The following is a 19528-nucleotide window of genomic DNA, read 5'->3' on the forward strand; positions in this document are numbered from 1 at the left end:
TCGGGTATCAAGATGACTAAGGCTCAGTCCCTACGCTCCACGACAAAGACGAGTCTCAATGGGGGGGCCTGCTTCAGGACCAGTGAGACTAGAACCCAGTGGGAGAGCCCTAAAGGCCAGTAAGGCTGGAATCAGGGGAATACAGGCCATGGGCATTTGTTGTGGAAGGGCTGGGAGACCGGGTGATAGAGGAAGCTTCCAGCAGAGACAACCCAGCATGCTAAGAGCTGGGAAGTCTGAGGATGTTGCAGCAAGAACGTGGTCATTCCGGTTCTCAACCAAATCTCTGCTGGAATTGTAGGCTGCTCACCTTTGCTTTGGAAATCTGACTTCTTTTGTGTCCTTACTGGGTGATTTTGGTCAAGTTACTTGATCTCTCTGATCCTCAGTTTTTTCTTCTGTAAGATGGGGGCAGTAATAGGGCCTGCCTCGTAAGGCTCTTGTGGGATTAAATGAGAAAATGCTTCTCAAGCACTAAAAAGAGTATGCGTTAGCTGTTAACTATCAGAGTTTCAGGGAGGAAGCTGCTCTCCCCTGGGGCAAGGAGGTGGAGACGGGTCAGCCATTAAAATGAGAGCCCCAGTGGGGAGGCGAGAACAGCTCTGTACTCCTCCCTGCTAGCCCTTAACAGGTTTGTGATCTATTTTTAATTAAAAAAAAAAAGTGGTTTTCTCACAGCAGTGAGCAGCTGGTCAGATGCAGAAAAGAAGTTGCTGAGAAAGCCTCAAGTAAAATCCACGGGGCCTTATGCGAAAGCATGGTTGGCCAAGATCAGCCATGGGCTGGCTCCAGAAACTACCTCTGGGCCCCGTTGCCCACTTAGGGTGGCATTTGGAATGAGGTGTGCAGGAGTGAAAGGTCAGACCCTGTGAGGGAGGGGTGGGGCCCGAGTGGGCTCCTCCCTCTGTGAGGAAGTACGGTCTTTCCCCTTCAGGGCTGTGGCTCTGGGACCACTTCCTCCTTCCTTCCTCTGAAGCCGGGAGCAGGCTTACTGAGCCCTCTGGAAAGACCAGAGCACATTCCAGGATGCCTTAGCCCCTCCGTGACCCCAGGTGGGGGTGGCTGAGGGTGCTGATTGGAGGCCTCCGTCCCTGCTTCAGGGGTGGCTGGGGACCACTGTGGAGGCCTGCAGAATGGAGGGAGAAAGTAAGAAGCTGGCATCTGTGTCCAATCTGGTGACTGTGTTTGAGAACAGCAGGTATGGGGTGGTGGGGGTGGCAAGGGTTGCCAGGGCCAACTGGTGGCCTCCCGTAGCTCCTCTGTCTGGCCAGGGCCCCCCTCTGCCCACCGCCAGGCCCTGGAGCACAGACCCTCCCAGTCTCCAGGCTGAGGATCAGTGCCCCGGCTGCCTTGGGCCCTCACAGTGAGCAGTTCTCTCTCTGGGCCCGTCCTGGATACCTCCTCCTGTCTGGGCAGGGCCTGGGTTCCTTGCCGCATAGAGGAGTGTGGTCAGGCCCCAGGAGCTGGGCAGCGGGGAAGGTGTGCGCACGGATATGTTGGGGAGCGTCCAAATGTGTGTAGTTATGAGTGAGCGTGGGTGGGCCCAACACAGCGTTTGGGCTGCAGGACTCCACCCATTGCCTCTCCCTCAGAAATAATAGTAATAACTTACCGAGCATGCACTCTTTATAAGTAGGACAGCCATATAATTTATCATTCAAATCAGGGCACAGTTAAAACTGGAAGTGGATGCCATTAAATTTTTTTGGCAGAGGGGAGAGGGCAAGAGGAAAAGCTGAGACTATTAGGCAAACCCGGATGTATCAGCAGCCTACCTTTGGGGTACTGTTCTAAGTGACTTGTGTGACTTTTTTTCATTTAATTATCTACCAGCCTCCTGGGGCGCCTGGGTGGCTCAGTTGTTAAGCGTCTGCCTTCAGCTCAGGTCATGGTCCCAGGGTCCTGGGATCGAGCCCTGCATCAGGCTCCCGGCTCTGGGGGGGGGGGGGGTCTGCCTCTCCCTCTCCCACTCCCCCTGCTTTTGTTCCCTCTCTCGCTGTGTCTCTCTCTGTCAAATAAATAAAATCTTTTAAAAAAAATTATCTAACAGCCTCCTGAGGGTAGGTCTATGTCTATTCCCATCTCTTGATGAGACAGTGGGTGTACAGAGAGGCAGGGAGGCTTAGAAGGCTTTAGGTTCGTGGGTAGGGGCTTCCATCTGAAGGGAAAAAAACTGGGCCAGATGTATGGCGGTCATTGGTGGCCCTGGCAGGGGTGGTGTGTGTATGTGTGTGTGTGTGTTTATCTATCTGTCTGTCTGTCTGTGTCTGTGTGACATTAATCTACTCTTCTTTTTCTTTTTTTGAAGATTTTATTTATTTGTCAGAGAAAGGGAGAGAGAGAGAGCACAAGCAGGGGGAGCTGCAGGCAGAGGGAGAAGCAGGCTCCCCACTGAGCAGAGAGCCCGATGTGGGACTCGTCCCAGGATCCTGGGATCATGACCTGAGCTGAAGGAAGACACTTAACTGACTGAGCCACTCAGGCGTCCCTCTGCAGGCATTTCTTAAACCCAGGACTATGTTAGGGACTGTTTGGAAAGACTCTAAGGTAGAAATTTGCTTCAGTAGATTTACTGGGGATAGTTTTGGGAATGACACCTGTCAGGTGCGAGATGCAGCACTGGGAGAAGTTGAACTGTGCGTACTTGCAACAGAGGCCCCATCCTGTCCCAAGGAGCTCTGAAGCTGAGATGTCCCTCAGGTTGTTCTAACTGAGGCAAAAGCAAGTCCACATGGACTAGTCATTGGATATGGACTTGACCTGGGTTGAGGCAGCTGTCTTCTAGGGAGGGCAATTCCCAGAGAGCGGCCTAGTCCACAGCTGTCAGCCACCATACCGCCAGCAGCTGGGGGAAGGGAGCCTCAGTCCTGGACGGGGTGGGTGGGTGGCACAGCACAGCATCACCCAGGAACCGTGGCGAACACAGGAGCTGTAAGAATGATCCCTGCCGGGAGGATTTCTGTCTTTGGACGTGAAGCTCATGGAATTACTGTGATGCCAGGTCACAGACCATAGATATCCGAGAGGAGTCTAGATCCTGTGCTGAGGGCCCTCAGAGCAGACAAAGACTTCTGTGGGCTTCACGGCAGATGTGGCATAGATGTGGGCCTAGAAGGGCAGCTCAGCTTCTTGAGCTGCTGACCTTACCCCACCTCTCCCAGGGTTCTTTGCCAAGCACGGTCTAGTTCAGCACCGAGGACAGCTCTAGGCACCGCCCTCCTGGCCCACCACCCGCCCCTTGGGGTGTGGGGAGAGAGCACCACCCAGGCACGCCCGGTGGAGACCCTCGGCATGTGTGCTGTGCCCAGGCAACACTGGGCAGGAGGAGGCAGCCCGCAGACCAGAATGGGGTCAGAGGAGGCCTTGTCCGCAGGGTGAGAGCCACCCCTTACCATGTGAGGGGCCCCGGGCCAGCAGCCTTGGTTTTGGCTTTCTTGTGAGGTCTCCTAGCACCTTAGCTGATCTGAAACTGAGGGGTGAAAAGGAAACAGAAGCTGGCCTGGGGCACTTGGAGGGAAATGCAGAAGCTGAAACCAAATGTAGAACAGAAAGCCTGAGGCCCAGCTATTTCCGCGGGCTGAGGAACCGGGCACCGGGGTGCCAGGCAGGGGTGGAAGAGCCCATGAGGAGCCACTGGGGACTGGCTTCCAATCCTCTCTCTACCGCCAACCAGTTGTGTGACTTGGGGCGGATATGTTGACCTTCTGGACCTGTTTCTCCTTGACTCAAATGGGGAGGGGCAGTTTAGGGCGAAGGCTCAGGAGCCAGCATGCCTGATCTGAATCCCATCTTTGCCACCCCCTAGCTGCAGGGTTACTTAGGCTCTCTGTACCTCGGTTTTCTTAGCTGCAAAACCAGAGTAATGAAAACCTTTCTCAGAGTTTTGGAGACTTTGTACCTGTCTGTGTCCTCCACCAACCAGCCCGTCTGTCTCATTGCAAGCCTTTCCATACCAAAGGGAATGGGCACAACCCAAATCATGGGATATATTCAGTAAGCGTGGCCTCTGTTATCTAAAGAATTTAACTAGCCTATAGACCCTGTAGGTAGGATAAACACACACAAAGTTACACTTCAAAGGCCCATTCCTGGAGGAACAAGGAAACTGCTTCCAGATTGGCTTTTCCCCCCACTAGAGGTATAGAGAGGGCACAATTCCCATTGGAAAGCCCCAGCTTTAGCAACTCTGCCCTCCCTGTAGTGTTCCATGGCTCCCATCTTCTCTCCATATATAAGTTACTAAGATTTTAGGGCCTTTCCTGCTGCAGAGACTAAAACCAGATGTGAGGCGTACAGGTGAGGGTGATCTGGGGCCACTTAGAAAGCACTGTATGCAGAGGGTTCCTCATTGCATTTTAAAGAGGGAAGTATGTAATTCCACAGAAAACAAAAGTCTATGCTGACTCATTTTGAAGACTGGAGTTCCCTCCAAGAAGCTAATGGGGAAGGAAGTGGATGTTTTTTTTACTTAGCAAATTCCTCCTGAGTGCCAGGCACTCCGGGGCCACTTCAGACCTGTGATTTGCATTAATCACCCCTCGATCCCCACCAGGTAATTGCTTATCCTTCTTCCTATTTTATAGCCAGGAAACCCTCAGATCTGTTTTGTTCACCTCAGGACTCCAGGAGCAGCATCCAGAGTCTGCAAGCTGGAGATTGAACATTGCCACCCTGGGTGCAGGCATCCCCCACCTGCAGAGCCGTGGAAGGAGCCCAACCTTGGGGAGACCTTTGAGGGGTCCGAGCCCAGGACGGTCAGCAGGAGGTACCTGAGCTCCCTGAAGAACAAGCTGTCCAGTGGGGCCTGGAGGAAATCTTGCCAGCCTGGGACCCACCCTGGGCCAGGGATGCAGGTGCCTGAGGGCTAGAGCAGAAGTGGGGAGCTGGGGGGACCCCTTCACTGACCTCCTCCCGGCAAATTCTCTCCCAGCCAAAGCCAGCACTTCCCCAAGTGGGGGTCTTGTGTCACCAGAGATCAGTTGAAAGCTAGATTCTCCCCTCTTAATGGCCTTAGATTAAATGCCTACAATGCACCCCACTGTTGGCATGATTTCAGTCCCCCTCACTGTGGGAGTCTTTTAGGCAAGGACATTAAAACTCAGCTTTAAGAATTTGTCCAAGGCCACACAATTTAGAATGGTCTCCATTTTGTGAACCTGGCACCCTTCCCAGGTGTGTCCTCAGTTTACCCACCGAAGGAGGCAAATAATCCTCCTTCGAGGGGGTGATTAATCCAAGTCCAGGAATATTAGTGCTAATCCTGCCCTTAGACTGATCCTGGACAGGTCACCTCCCTGGTCAGGGTGTCGGTTTGGTTGTCTGTGGAGTTTAAGGGCTAGGCTGTATGATCCCGGGTACTCTGGAGCCAGACTGCCAGGGATCGTGCCCCAACTCTTCTGCTTCCTAACTGTGTGACCTCGGGCAAAGCACTTTAACATCTTTGTGCCTGTTCCCTCATTTATAAAATGGGGAGGGTGATCATAGTAGTATGTTCTGGTTACCAGTCACTGCATAACAAAGCATTCCAAAATGTGGTGGCTGAATACAGTTTATTATTTCTCACAGTTCTGTGGGTTGACTGGAATGCTCCAGGATGGTTCTTCTATTGGTCTCACTTGGGGCTTGTGGTAGTCAGCTTGGGGCTGCCTGACAAAATACCACAGACTGGGTGACTTACCGGAACTAGATTTCCTTCCAATTCTGGACTGGAAGTCCAAGATCAAGGTGCTGGCAGGGTCGATTTCTGGTGAAGCCTCTCGTCCTGGCTTATCAATGGCTGTCTTCTAACTGTGTCCTCATGAACATACTCTCCTGGTGTCTGTCCCTCCTCTTCTAAGGACACCAGTCCTATTGGATTAGGACCTCACGCTTATGACTTCATTTAACGGTAATTATCAACTCAAAGGCCCTATCTCCAAATACAGTCATATTGGGGGTTTAGGGCTTCAACCTATGGATTTGGGGAGGGGGGCACAATTCAGTCCATAATAGGGTCTCTCCCATGACTGCAGTCAGATGGTGGCCAGTGCTGGAGTCCCAAGATATCTCAATTCTCAAGCCTGGTGCCTGGGCAGGGACAGTAGAAGCTGGGTTCAGCTGGGGTGCTGGCACGGCTGGGCCCTTGGCTCTCTGTCTATGAATGAGGTCTTTGGGCCTCTCCTCGCAACGTGGCCTCTCCATCAGGGCAGCCAGACCTCCAGATGTGGTGGTTCATGACTCCCAAGACACCGTAAGCTTCCAAGAAGTTTCCAGGCCTCTTAGGCCTTAGGCCCAGAACTGGCACAGCCTCTCTCCTGCTCCGTTCTTTGTTAAAGTGATCCCAGCACCAGCCCAGATGCACTGTGGGAGGGCATGAGCGCCAGGCGGTGGGCATTCACAGGGACATCTTTGGAGACTCACCCGGGGTCCCCATCAGAGGAGACCAAAGCTGTCTCTCTCCTTCTCCTTCTCCCCCTCGACCCACCTGCAGGAGCCTGAGGAAAAGAAGATCGTCCAGGAGCTCCTGGAGACAGAGAAGGCCTATGTGGCACGCCTCCATCTACTAGACCAGGTCAGTGGTCAGAACACCACCCTATCCTGCCCCGAGCCTCAGCACCCAGGTCTCCTCACCCCACCTCTGTTGTCCCTTCTGTACGCCTCACCGGCGCTGAGAGTTAGGACCTGGGATGTGATCCGAGGAAGCTTCAGTCCTTTACCCCCGTTGGCTGGAGTTGGGGCAGAAATCAGGATTTAGGGCATTCATGCCACTTACCATTCCAGCCCTGGTACTTGGGCTGGCCTCGCGTATAGCAGAGCACACATGGCCTTCCCGGCCCCACACAGCATCTTCCTCTCTCACCCCCACGCCCAACATCCTCACCATTATTACCCCTTCACACGTTCTTTTTTTTTTTTTTTTTTAAGATTTTATTTATTTATTTGACAGAGAGAGACACAGCGAGAGAGGGAACACAAGCAGGGGGAGTGGAGGAGGGAGAAGCAGGCTTCCCACTGAGCAGGGAGCCCGATGCGGGGCTCGATCCCAGGACCCTGGGATCATGACCTGAGCCGAAGGCAGACGTTTAACGACTGAGCCACCCAGGCGCCCCCCCTTCACACGTTCTTAAGAAAGCCCCAAGCCAGAAGGTTAAATATTCGTGCATCTGGAACAGGATCTTTAGCTTGGTGAAGTCCAAGACCTTGGAAATGGGCAAGATGGGCCCATTTCTGACATTCACCAGCTGCCAGCCCCTGGCCAAGTCCCTGAGCCTCTAGGCCTTCGTTTGCCCATCTGTAAAGTGGCCAGAATACAGCCCTTTCTATCCCTTCCTGAGGCTGTTTTGAGGATGATGGGAGACTGAAAAAGCGAAAACATCCAGTAGACCGCGGAGTGGCCCCAAAACCCCCAGGCTGTGCCCGTCTCCCCCTGGGCGGGTGTGCGGGTGGCTCTTCTCTGCCACGGGCCTAGTGACTGGCCGTGGCGGCTGCAGGTGTTCTTCCAGGAGCTGCTGAGGGAGGCCCGCGGCAGCAAGGCCTTCCCCGAGGATGTGGTCAGGCTCATCTTCTCCAACATCTCCTCCATCTACCAGTTCCACGCACAGTTCTTCCTCCCGGAGCTGCAGCGGCGGCTGGACGACTGGTGAGAGGTCCTCCACGAACCCCTGAGCCCCGCAGCCCCGGCCGGGTCAGGGTGCTGCCCCCCGGGGCACAGGGGTTGGCCTGTTTGGCCCCCTACGCTTGCTGTGTGGCCATGACAGTCTCCTCCTCTGGGCTCAGTCTGTCCTCACAGTAAGGGGCTTGGACACATGAGCGCTGAGGGGCTGTGTGTGTGTGTGTATGTGTGTCCTGGGGGAGGGGAGGGGTCAAGTCCCCACTAGGCTGAGGGACCTCGGAGCCAGTGGAAAGAGCCAGTGCTAACCGAGGGCTTCCTACACTCCCGGCCTTGGGCTTCACACCTATGAACTCACTGAATCTTCAAACCCACCTGCTCTGCGATGATGCAAGAAACTCTTCATTTTCAGAGACGACCATTGAAGCATTTGGTGATGGAATTACTTGCTTTATGTATTTTGCTAAAGAAATGCTGTGAGGACTGAGGTGTCCTTTAAAATTCTTCAACCAAACAGAAATGTCTGTAATTGTTAAATCCAGTGTTGGATATATAGGGTTTCATTATTATTTATTTTATGAAGATTTATTTATTTATTTATTTGACAGAGAAAGACACAGCAAGAGAGGGAACACAAGCAGGGGGAGTGGGAGAGGGAGAAGCAGGCTTCCCGCTAAGCAGGGAGCCCGATGCGGGGCTCGATCCCAGGACCCTGGGACCATGACCCGAGCCGAAGGCAGACGCTTAACGACTGAGCCACCCAGGCGCCCCTAGGGTTTCATTATTATATTCTTTTTCCTTTACCTTGGCTTAAAGTTTTTCACAATAAAATGGTTGGTTTGTTTTTGTTTTTTTTATTTTAAGGATCTTTTTAAAAATATTTTATTTATTTATTTGAGAGAGAGAGTGAGCAGGAGGGTGAGGCAGAGAGAATCTGAAGCAGACTCCGCTCTGAGCTCAGAGCTGGACGAAGGGCTTGATCCCATGGCCCTGAGATCATGACCTGAGCCAAAACCAAGAGTTGGACGCTTAACCAACTGACCACCTAGGCACCCCTGGGTTTTGTTGTTGTTGTTTTTAAAGATGACCCTATGCCTACCATCATTCCCATTTTTTCCCAATGGGAAAGTGGAGGTACAGAGAGGTTAGGTGACTTGTCCAAGAACACACAGCTAGAGTAAGTGGAATAGCTGGGAATCAAACTCAGGCAGGCCAGCTTCAGTGATCGTGGGGCCCCTCATCGCTCTGCTGTCACAGCCCCTGGCCTGACCTTCCGGCCCTATCACAGTATGACCCTGGATATGTTCTTACCCCTCTGAGGCTGCTCCCTCATCGCTAAGATGGGCCGATGACCACCCCCACACAGAGCTGTGAGAATTAAGTGGGATCAGACCTGCCGTGTGTCTTGGACAGTGCTTGGCTTGTGGTGTCTGCTGCCATTATGTCAGAAGCCTCAAGTGGTCACAGGATGTGTTGTGGGCCCACTATGCTGGGTCTTTGGGTGGAAGAGAACAGCATCTGCCCTCAGGGGCTCAGAGTCTCATGGGGTTGGACCACACACGTGTGGGTGAGGATGATGTGCCCCCATGCCTGCACCCAGAAGGGCAGCGGAAGGACTGTTTGGGCGGGGGGAGTTTAGAGAGCCTGGCCTAACCTGACCCTGTCAAGTCAACAGAGGAGGTACTCAGGCTGAAGGCAGTACCTGGGTGGCCTTGTTGCAGGACCGCCACCCCCCGCATCGGGGACGTGATCCAGAAACTGGCTCCATTCCTGAAGATGTACAGTGAGTATGTCAAGAACTTTGAGCGAGCGGTTGAGCTGCTGGCCACCTGGACTGACAAGTCTGCACCCTTCCAGGAGGTGATCACCCGCATTCAGGTGAGGCTGGGTGAGGGCTGGGGCCGAGCCCGCACCGCCACCCCCAGTGTGTACTGGCTCAGTTTCCCCGAGGGATTTGGGGCACCTCCGGCTCAGCTGCTTGCACGGGCTCCCGCGCCTGCCTGCCTCGCCCATTCCCCCACCCCTCTTGGCAGCCCAACCCGCCCTTCCCCACTCTCACCCCACACTCTTCCTCCTCCCATCCCTCCCCAAGAGCAGTGAGGCCTCCGGCAGCCTGACTCTGCAACACCACATGCTGGAACCTGTGCAGAGAATCCCACGCTACGAGCTACTGCTCAAGGAGTACGTCCAGAAGCTGCCAGCCCAGGCCCCAGACCGGGCTGATGCTCAGAGTGAGGACAGCCCCCGGGAATGCACGTGGCTGGGGAGGCCTGAGCCACTCCCCTTTATTGATTGAGCACCTGCTAAAATGGTCGGAATAACTATCAGCTATCAACATTGATTGCTGACACTTCATAGACATTATCTATACTATTAGCCATTTTTTATAGACACTAAGGCCCAGAGAGATCAAGTGACCTGCCCAAGGTCACACAGCCAGAAAGGGGCAGAGCTGGGATTTGAAGCTATGCCTGTATTATGCCAAAGCCCGTGCTCTTTCCACAGCACCCTCTGGGTCTGGCTTGGTTTGGGGAGCAATGAGATGGTCACAGAAGCCCAATGCCTAAGCCTTGTCTTTCAGTGGCTTCCAGTCTCTCCACTCTGGGTGGGAAATGGCCCCCATCATCCAGTCATTTCATGTGGGGGGCCAGGTTGGTCCTACGGTCACTCATAGCAGGCCCTGAGGCCACTTTGTTAAGCCTCAAGGACTTCCTGCCTCAGGCCCCAGCCCCACGTTTTCATGGAGGTAATTCTGGCCCTGCACCTCCCTTCAGAAGCGCTCGACATGATCTTCTCAGCCGCTCAGCACTCCAACGCAGCCATCACGGAGATGGTGAGCAGCCGGCCCTCAGGGTGGGAGCGGCAGGCGTCCCCAGGGGCCCTGTACCTCCTCCCTGCAGCTCTCGGCCTCCCGCAGCCCAGCCTGGTCTCTCTCCCCTCATCCCCTGATCCCACCCCGTGATACCTGGCCCACTGCTGTCCTCCCCCTCGCCTCCCGTCCCTGTCCACACAAGGCAAACCTTCCAGAAGCAGGTGGGTCCTGCCTGGCCGTGGCTGAGGGTGCACTCCCTGTCCCAGGAGCGCCTGCAGGACCTGTGGGACGTGTACCAGCGCCTGGGTCTCGAGGACGACATAGTGGACCCCTCCAACACCCTGCTCCGCGAAGGCCCAGTCCTTAAAATCTCCTTTCGCCGCAGCGACCCCATGGAGCGCTACCTTTTCTTGGTACGGGGATGCTAAGTGGCCCCCTTGCACTGGAGAGCGCAGTCCAGGGACCACCCCGCCCCAGGTCCTGCCTGCCTGGTGTCTACCTGGCACCGAAGGAGAAACAGGGAAGAGCCTGCTTCTCTGTCCTTCTCTGCTTTGGCACCCAAGTGACTTTAGACAAGTCACATGCTGCCTCTAGGCCTCAGGGATTTCCAACCAAGGGGTTTCTCAGATAGGCCCTAGGAAGCAACAGAGTCAGAACTGGAACCCAGTCTGTTTGGCTCCAAACCTTGAGTATTAAACCGTGCTCTAGGGAGTGCAAAGCAGGAGAGAATCACGTTAGCTGCTAAGAAGAACTACCCAGATTTGCACTAGAGAAGCCAGGGGGTCTCCTGGAAATCTGGAAACTGGTCCCGCCTGGAGGTCTGGGGGAGGGAGCTGCAATGTCCCATAAGCCCCTGCAGCCCTGAGCCCCCGTGAGAAAGGCCTTATAAGTCTGATGCCCACAGACGGGGCGACCCTTCAGTGACCATCCTCGTTGGATTGGAGGCTAGATAGGCAACCCCTTCCTCATCACACCTGTGACTCCTGTGAGCTGGCCCGGGACGTGGCGAGAGGACAGGGAGATGCAGGGGTGCTCCCCCCACTCGCAGGGAAGCCCTGCCCCTCGCATCTTTCTTGCCCCGCCACTACACCCCCACTCACCATTCTGTGTCCTCCGGCAGTTCAACAATATGCTGCTCTACTGTATACCCAAGGTCATCCAGGTGGGCGCCCAGTTCCAGGTGAGGACCCGCATCGACGTGGCCGGAATGAAGGTGAGAGGCACCCCGCCCACTGTCAGGCTTCATCCCGAGGGTGGGCTCAAGTATGGGGAATAGAAGCAGGGTCCGTGCTGGGTTCTCAATCCAGGAACCTAAATCTGGCAGATCCTGGGCCAACATGGAGGTGGAAACCTTTGGGACTGGAGTTCTCCCATGTGGGCACCCACAGGCCTGGCCCACTCTTTGGGGCAGCGCCCACCCCGACCTGGCCTCTCTCTGCTTTCCCTCTCCACTACCCCAGTGCTTTGACAACTTTAATATGTGCATGAGGCCCCTGGGAGTCTTGTTAAAATGCAGGTCCTGATTCAGTAGGTCTGGGGCGGGGCCTGAGACTCTGCATTGCTAACCAGCTCCCAGGGCACACTTGGAGTAGTAAGGGGCTACCCTGTCAGTTCCACCGCAGGACCCTGTGTGTCGCCAGCCAGAAATGGCTACAAATGAGTGGGGACAGCAGCCCATAATAGTGCCCACTGACTGGCTGGTCCCTGTGGATCGGGCCCTGCATCACCCCATCAGACTCTCATGTATCCCTATAGTGGAGGGGCTGTTATTTTCCTTTGCATTTTGGGTTTTTTTTTCTTCTTTTAAAAACAACACTTTTGTTACTTAAGAACATAGATGATACACATCCCCAAATCAAATATAAAAAGTGTATACAATGAGAAGTCTCCTCCCCACTCTATCCCCTCGTCCCCTTCCTGGAGACAGACTTTGCTTCTTCAGAGGCCTTCCGGGGGCAGTCTTTACAGACACCAACTAATAATATGTTTATTATTGCTTCCTTCCTTACGTTCCACATAAACAGTGAAACCGTTTTCCATGAACACTGTTCTGCACTCTGCTTTTTTTCACTAAGTGCTACCTCTGGTGATGGGTGCACGTCAGTATCACTAGGAGCCCCCTCACCCTTCTGCAGGTAGCTGCGGAACATCCCCGTGTGTGCAGAGTACCGTGATTCATTCAGCCCACCCGCTACTGAGGGACGACTAGATCGTTTTCAGTGAATAACTAAAAATGAATAACTAGGTACATGCCTGTGTGTGAGGATATCTGTAGTCAGTCCCATAAAAAAAAAATAAGGAAATAAACTGTGGCACATCTAGACAATGGAATATTATTCAGTGATAAAAAGAAATGAGCTCTCAAGCCATGGAAAGGCAGACAGGAAGCTTCAGTGCATTTTGCTAAGTGAAAGAAGCCAATTTGAAAAGGCTACACACAGTATGGTTCCAGCTATCTGACACTCTGGAAAAGGCAAAACTGTGGAGACAGTAAAAAGCTCGGTGGTTTCCAGGGGTTAGCAGGGAGGGAGGGACACATAGGTGGAACACGGAGGATTTTAAGAGCAGTGAAACTATTTCGTGCAATACTATGGTGATACCTGTCATCACACATTTGGCCAAACCCACAGAATGTACAACACCAAGAGTGAACCCTAATGGGAACCGTGGACTCTGGGTGATCATGACGTGTCCATGTAGGTTCATCAATTCTAACAAATGTCCCGCTGTGGTGGGGGATGTTGATAATGGGGAGGTTCTGTGGGGGGCGGGGTGGGGGGCTATATGGGAAATCTCTGTATCTTCCTCTCCATTTTGCTGTGAACCTAAAACTGCTCTAAAAAAATTAAGTCTTTTTTTTTATTAGTTTCAGGGGTAGAATTTAGTGATTCATCAGTTGCATAAAACACCCAGCACTCATTACATCAAGTGTCCTCCTTAATGCCTATCACCCAGTTACCCCATCCTCCCACCCCCTCCCCTCTAGCAACCCTCGGTTTGTTTCCTATGATTAAGAGTCTCTTATGGCTTGTCTCCTCCTCTGTTTTCATCTTATTTTATTATTCCTTCCCTCCCCTATGTTCATCTGTTTTGTTTCTTAAATTCTACATATGAGTGAAATCATGATAATTGTCTTTCTCTGACTGACTTATTTCGCTTAGCATAGTACCCTCTAGCTCCATCCACATCATTGCAAATGGCAAGATTTCATTCTTTTCAATGCCTGAGTAATATTCTATTGTATATATACACCACATCTTCTTTATCCATTCATCTGTCGATGGACATCTGGGCTCTTTCGATAGTTTGGCTATTGTGGACATTGCTGCTATAAACATTGGGGTGAGGTGCCCCTTTGGACCACTATGTTTGTATCTTTGGGGCAAATACCTAGTAGTGCAATTACAGGGTCGTAAGGTAGCTCAATTGTTAACTTTTTGAGGAACCTCCGTACTGTTTTCCAGAGTGGCTGCACCAGTTTGCATTCCCACCAACAGTGTAAGAGGGTTCCCCTAAAAGTCTTTTGAAAGGAAACCAAAGCCCAGAAAGGTTATAATTTGCTTGGGGGTCGCACAGCAAATCCTGGTTTGAGCAATCAAACCAGGTAAAACAGAGTCTAGAGTCCTTAATCACCACACTGGACTGTCTCCTATTAAGGCTTCAACTCAGAGGGTCAAAGCTTGTGCAGAATTGCATTCATAGTGGAGTAAGTCAGGGAGGGGGTATCTTTCTTGACAACTCTCGGATCACTCATGAGCCCCAGTGTGTCCTGAGGGCTGGGGCTGGGAGAAGCAGAAGTCAAGTCTGGCCTATCTTGGTATGCTTCCATTTCCCCCATCCCATATCCCTGTCACGCCCTCTCTTCCCTCTCCCAGGATCTGCCCCAGGAGGGAGGTGCAGGTAGGAGTTGAGCCAGGACCTTCCATCCTCTGGAGAACCCCTGGGCCTCTGAGAGCCCTCAGCAGAGAGGAACATGCCCTTGCTCCTGACTGGGCTTGCCTGGCATTTGGGACCCAATTAAGGGCCTGGAAATGGGGTGAAGCCTGAGCATGATGAAGTCCAGTGGGGGGAACTGGGCTCCCTGTGGGGATTCCAGCCTCCTCCCCGTGCCTGAGCTGACTGAGGTCTTTTTGTTGTTGTTAAGATTTATTTATTTATGTGACAGACAGAGAGAGAGAGAGAGAGAGAGAGCACAAGCAGGGGGAGCTGCAGGCAGAGGGAGAAGAGAAGCAGGCTCCCCACAGAGTAGGGACCCAATGCGGGGCTTGATCCCAGGACCCTGGGATCATGACCTGAGCCAAGGGCCGACGCTTAACCGACTGAGCCACCCAGGCGCCCCTGACTGAGGTCTTTTACGAATGCAGCCCCTCACCCCAGGGCATCCAGCTTCCCTTCCTGAGTGGTCAGAATGTCCCAGAGGCCAGGGTGTGTGCGGGCTTGTGTGTCCGTGAGCCTTGGTGAATGAGATTGAGAAAGGCAGGTTTATGGAGAGTAACAGATAGAAATGGAGACAGGCAACCCTGTCTTAGGGCTGGCAGAGACCCAAGCAGAGAAAAAAAGAGGCAGAGATTGACAGATAGAAAAGCCAAGAAATAGAGAGGCCAAAACAGTCCTAAAGAGAAAATACACAGAGACAGGACCGAGAGCGTGAGTGCATGCCGGGTTCCTGGCGCCTGCCAACCCCAGCGAGCACATTTCCCGCACGGAGTGTTGGATTCTCCAGTGGCTGCACGGCACCTTCTCCTGAATGGCAGAGGCCAGGCAGGAACCATCTTCCCAGTCTGCTGTCTGAAGGCAGGTCTGGCCTTTGACCCCCATGACGGTTCCCACTGGCCCATGACCCCCTGGCCGCCTCCTTTCTGGATAGCAGGGAGGCCTAGTTCTCAGCAGCAGATTCTCCCTCAGGTCCGAGTCGGTCCTAACGTTGTACCATCCCGCACAAGGCCAGCCTGGGAAGAAGGAAGGGGTGCAGGCGCATCCATACCTAGAGTCTCCATGTACAACTACGTAGGTTGGGCACTGCACAAGCACACCTGCCCTAAGATGAGCTCACCTCATCCACAGCCGACATCGTGGATTGTTTATTTACAATTCTCATTGTCCGGCAGATGGCAGTCAAGCGTCTTGTTCCAACAAAATCTGAATATCATGCAGTTTGCCAACAGATGTCAGTAAAGTGTTTTGAAGAAGGGGTGTCTTTTTCTAATTAGCACAAAGGCACTGTATGGGTTAGCAGGGGCCTGAACCGGCCCAAACCTGGGGAGTGGTCGAGACTGGGCACAGCAGCTGCTGGGAATGTCCTCTAGAAGCTTCATCCTGCCCCTCTGCAGAGGTGGTCCCGGCCCCTCTGGTTCCCCTTTTTCTACTTAAAAGCAACATATTTCTTTTTACCTCTGGGCCCCAAACCTTAGATGTCTCCTTTCTTTCCCTCTCCCCTCTCCCTCACCAATTAGTCATGGAGTCTTGCCAGATTCCCCGATATCATCCTCCAGGGAGAAACCTCTCTCTTCCCAGGTGCAGGCAGGCCCATTTTCCCCAGATCCAGCCCCTCTTCGTCCCTTGCACACAGCCGCTGGTGTGGCTTTCCCAGACACCTCTTTCCACATGAGCTTCTCCATTTATCAACCCTCAGAGCCTCCCCATTGCCATGGGTTCAAGTCCAAATCACATTAGGCCCCTTCTAGAGGGATCAGACTGATTCTGTGGGCCCAAAGGGTAGAGCGGGCCTAACGTGAGGAAGGACATACCCAGACTGTTTCCCTGGGACACGGTGGGCCGCCCTGAGAGTGTGCGAAGGCCTGGTCACCACATGGCAGGGATCCAGCAGAAAGGCTCAGGTGGCAGGTAGAACAACAAAGTTCCCCACACCAGGGCTCTTGTCTATGTCTTAGTTTCCCTTTATGACCCTTCACACTGGGACAGGTCTGTGCTTACAGGACTCTGGGGGTGGGGTGGAAATAGATGTTCTTCCCCCTTCCCCTTGGGGGCCAAAACCCTGAATTCGAATCCTCATTCTGTCCTTTAGCTGCTGTGTGAGCTCAGGCAGGTCTCTTGCCCTCTCTAAGCCTCCATCTCCGCATCTCCCAAATGAGCGGTAACATCTCTCTCCCAAGATCACTGTGAAGATTTTCTTTAACTTTTTCTTATGGAGAGTTTTAAGCTGGGAAAGTAGCACAGTGAACCCCTGTATGCTCATCTCTTGGTTTCAGCAACTGTCAACTCAAAGCCAGTCTTGTTTCTCCATCATCCCCTTCCTAATCCTCTTTCCACGGGATTATTTAAGAACAAATCTCAGACCCATAATCATTTCACCTATAAATACTTCAGTATGTGTCTGAAAGAGATAAGAACTCTTTTTTTTTTTGCCATAAAAGGTGACAACAGGGGCGCTTGGGTGGCTCAGTCGTTCAGTGTCTGCCTTTGGCTCAGGTCATGGTCCCAGGGTCCTGGGATCGAGCCCCGCATCGGGCTCCCTGCTCAGGGGAAAGCCTGCTTCTCCCTCTCCCACTCCCCCTGCTTGTGTTCCCTCTCTCGCTGTGTCTCTCTCTGTCAAATAAATAAATAAAATCTTTAAAAAAAAAAAAAGGTGACAACAGTACCATTATCACATCTAGCAAATTAATACTAATTATTCAATGATATTAAGATCCTCGTAAATGTCTTCTCACAGCTGATATGTTTGCATCACTTGGGATGTGTTTCTGACATCCCTTCTAATCATTACACATCCCCTCCTTCCTCTTTCTTCTCATGTAGTAATTGAAGAAATCAGCTCATTCTCCGGGAGCGTTTCTCACAGTCTGGATTTTGCTGACTGCACCCCTGAGGTGTCACTCAACACATCCCACGGCCCCCCATATTTCTTGTAAACTGGCAGATAGCCTAGAGACCTCTGCAAGATCACCACTGGCTGCCACTGCCCTCGGGAGGCTTAGCGGCTAAGCGTTAGGGTTGATCGCTGGGATCCGCAGTTGTACCAGTTAAATGCGAACGTGTATGGAGAGCCCTGAGCTCAGTGGCCAGCACGTAGTAAGGGTTCTCTCTCTGGCAGCCTTCACGATGGCCGTGGACTTGTGGGGTTCTGGGAGGACAGTGAAAGATGGGAAAGTGGGGGGTCTGTCGGATCTCTGGATTGGGCAACCAATTTCTTCCTTCACTGTATGAGATAGAGGGTCTTATTCTAGGCCTTAGGTCTGCTCTTGAAAAAGCTGTGTCCCCAAGCCCAATTTATGACCCAATTTCCATTTTTGGTGAATCCTTTGTCGGGAAATGTCACTCCGACCTCACATGGAGTCAACTTAGCTGCTGCTAAAATTCCAGGAGCCTTGACGTCCTGTTTGCTCAGAGTGCATCCTTGTTGCAGGTGCATTTGCCTGGCCCTGCAGATTTTGGGAGGCCGCGGAGAAGGTCCTGATCCCTGTCCCTCAAATTCGAATTGTTCCTTGGGCATGATCCACCTCCATCCACCCCACGGTGCTTGGAGGGGGGCAGGGTGTGACAAGTCTGATCGAGTTATCTCCCTCTGGTTCCCAAGCAGGTGCGGGAGCTGACTGATGCGGAGTTCCCCCACTCCTTCCTGGTGTCGGGGAAGCAGCGCACTCTGGAGCTGCAAGCCCGGTAGGCATGGAGCTGGGGCCTGGGCCAGGGCGGGAAAACTGGGAGCAGCTGCTCTCCTCAACACCTGTGTTCACTTTCCGAGCAGGTCCCAGGAGGAAATGATTTCCTGGATACAGGTATCAGAACATTCCAGGGCCTCTGGGGTTCTGAACCCAGCCTACCCACCCAGGCTGAGGGGGAGGGAGGGGAGTGTGTGCGTGTGCGTGCGTGCATGTGTGTGCATGCGTGTGCGTGCATGCGTGTGCATGCGTGCCCAGCTGCTCCCTGTGCTTCCTCAGGAGTCGCTCTGTGGTAGTTTGGAATGAGACCTTTCACTGCCTTGCTGGGTGGCCTTGGGCAGGTCACTTAATGTCCCTGAGCCTCAGTTTTCACATCCTTAGTCTGGGGCTAACAACTTCTCCTCCCCTGAGTCAGCCAGGGTGTGTTTAGAATCCAGCAACTGGGACCCAGTAGGCTTCCAGCAATGTCTGTTGACAGCGTGAGTGGACGGACAGATGAGCGAACCTTCCCTGCCGCCCCCTAACCGCTTCCCGTGCCCCCTTAGGCCTGCCAAGCGGCCATTGACCAAATCGAGAAGCGGAATGAAACCTTCAAGGCTGCGGTCCAGGGCCCTGAGGGAGACACCCAGGAGCAGGAGGTAAATGAGGACTTTACATCCCTAGCTGAGCCACCAGCCTCACACAAGCTTATTCCCTCTCTTTGCTCTGCCCAGCCTGGCCTGGAGGGCAGGGGAGTGTCACCCACCAGGACTGATTTAAAGGGACCCGAGAAAGCCCACCCACCCCCACATCAGAGACTCAGCGCCAAAGGTTCTCCCATTAGCAAAAATGTCCTTTGGCGGCCTCTCTATGCAACCCTCCCTAGGAAGGATTTCCCATCTAGGTGGCTCGGGCTGTGGGGCGGGCAGGTTTGGGTTGAAAGTGCCCAAGGAATGTTAAGACCAAGGGAAGGTGGGAGGCGGAGGAGGTGGGAGAGGGAGAGTGTCTGGGACTTGATTTCCACTCTGAGCTCCGAACTCTGGCTTGCTGGTGTCCTTGCTGAGTCCCTCGACCTCTCTGGGGTCAGCTTCCTTACCTGTACGAGGGGCGGTCATAGTACCTGACCCAGCGTTACAGTCTTTGTGAGTTCACATGGGAGCCCCCGGAATGCACAGCACACGTGACCCCTGCCAGCAGCAGGTGGACAGAGGGCCCCAGGGCCTCGGCGCGTGGCCAGAAGGGGGTCCTGAAGCGCCCACCCTACCACCCGACAGCTGCAGTCCGAGGAGCTGGGCCTCCGGGCACCGCAGTGGGTCCGGGACAAGATGGTGACCATGTGCATGCGCTGCCGGGAGCCCTTCAACGCCCTGACGCGCCGCCGCCACCACTGCCGAGCCTGCGGCTACGTGAGTAGTCCCGGCAGCACCTGTCCGGTCCACCCCTGCCTCACCTGTCCCCCCTCTGCCTCACCTGTCCCCCCTCTGCCTCACCGGTCCCCCCCGCCTCACCTGTCCCCCCTCTGCCTCACCTGTC

The 19528-nt window shown here is 53.6% G+C and overlaps 1 protein-coding gene across 1 annotated transcript in view; it reads left to right on the top strand.

The window, feature by feature from the left end:
* The first annotated feature begins 942 nt into the window (after positions 1 to 942).
* The window catches only part of FGD2 (FYVE, RhoGEF and PH domain containing 2), a 20192-nt gene continuing 1606 nt past the window's right edge, over positions 943 to 19528 (top strand). The window contains exons 1-13 of the mRNA XM_081827545.1: positions 943 to 1198; positions 4619 to 4853; positions 6470 to 6550; positions 7470 to 7618; positions 9310 to 9466; positions 9681 to 9819; positions 10363 to 10421; positions 10667 to 10813; positions 11521 to 11613; positions 17938 to 18017; positions 18103 to 18133; positions 18562 to 18654; positions 19270 to 19525. Coding sequence (XP_081683671.1) covers positions 1134 to 1198; positions 4619 to 4853; positions 6470 to 6550; positions 7470 to 7618; positions 9310 to 9466; positions 9681 to 9819; positions 10363 to 10421; positions 10667 to 10813; positions 11521 to 11613; positions 17938 to 18017; positions 18103 to 18133; positions 18562 to 18654; positions 19270 to 19525 — 1585 coding nt within the window. The 5' untranslated portion in view covers positions 943 to 1133. The remainder of the gene's footprint in view (positions 1199 to 4618; positions 4854 to 6469; positions 6551 to 7469; positions 7619 to 9309; positions 9467 to 9680; positions 9820 to 10362; positions 10422 to 10666; positions 10814 to 11520; positions 11614 to 17937; positions 18018 to 18102; positions 18134 to 18561; positions 18655 to 19269; positions 19526 to 19528) is intronic.

This window comes from Leptonychotes weddellii, chromosome 8 (genome assembly GCF_054177405.1).
Source record: "Leptonychotes weddellii isolate Sample4059 chromosome 8, ASM5417740v2, whole genome shotgun sequence".
In the NCBI taxonomy this organism is placed as follows: Eukaryota; Metazoa; Chordata; class Mammalia; order Carnivora; family Phocidae; genus Leptonychotes; species Leptonychotes weddellii.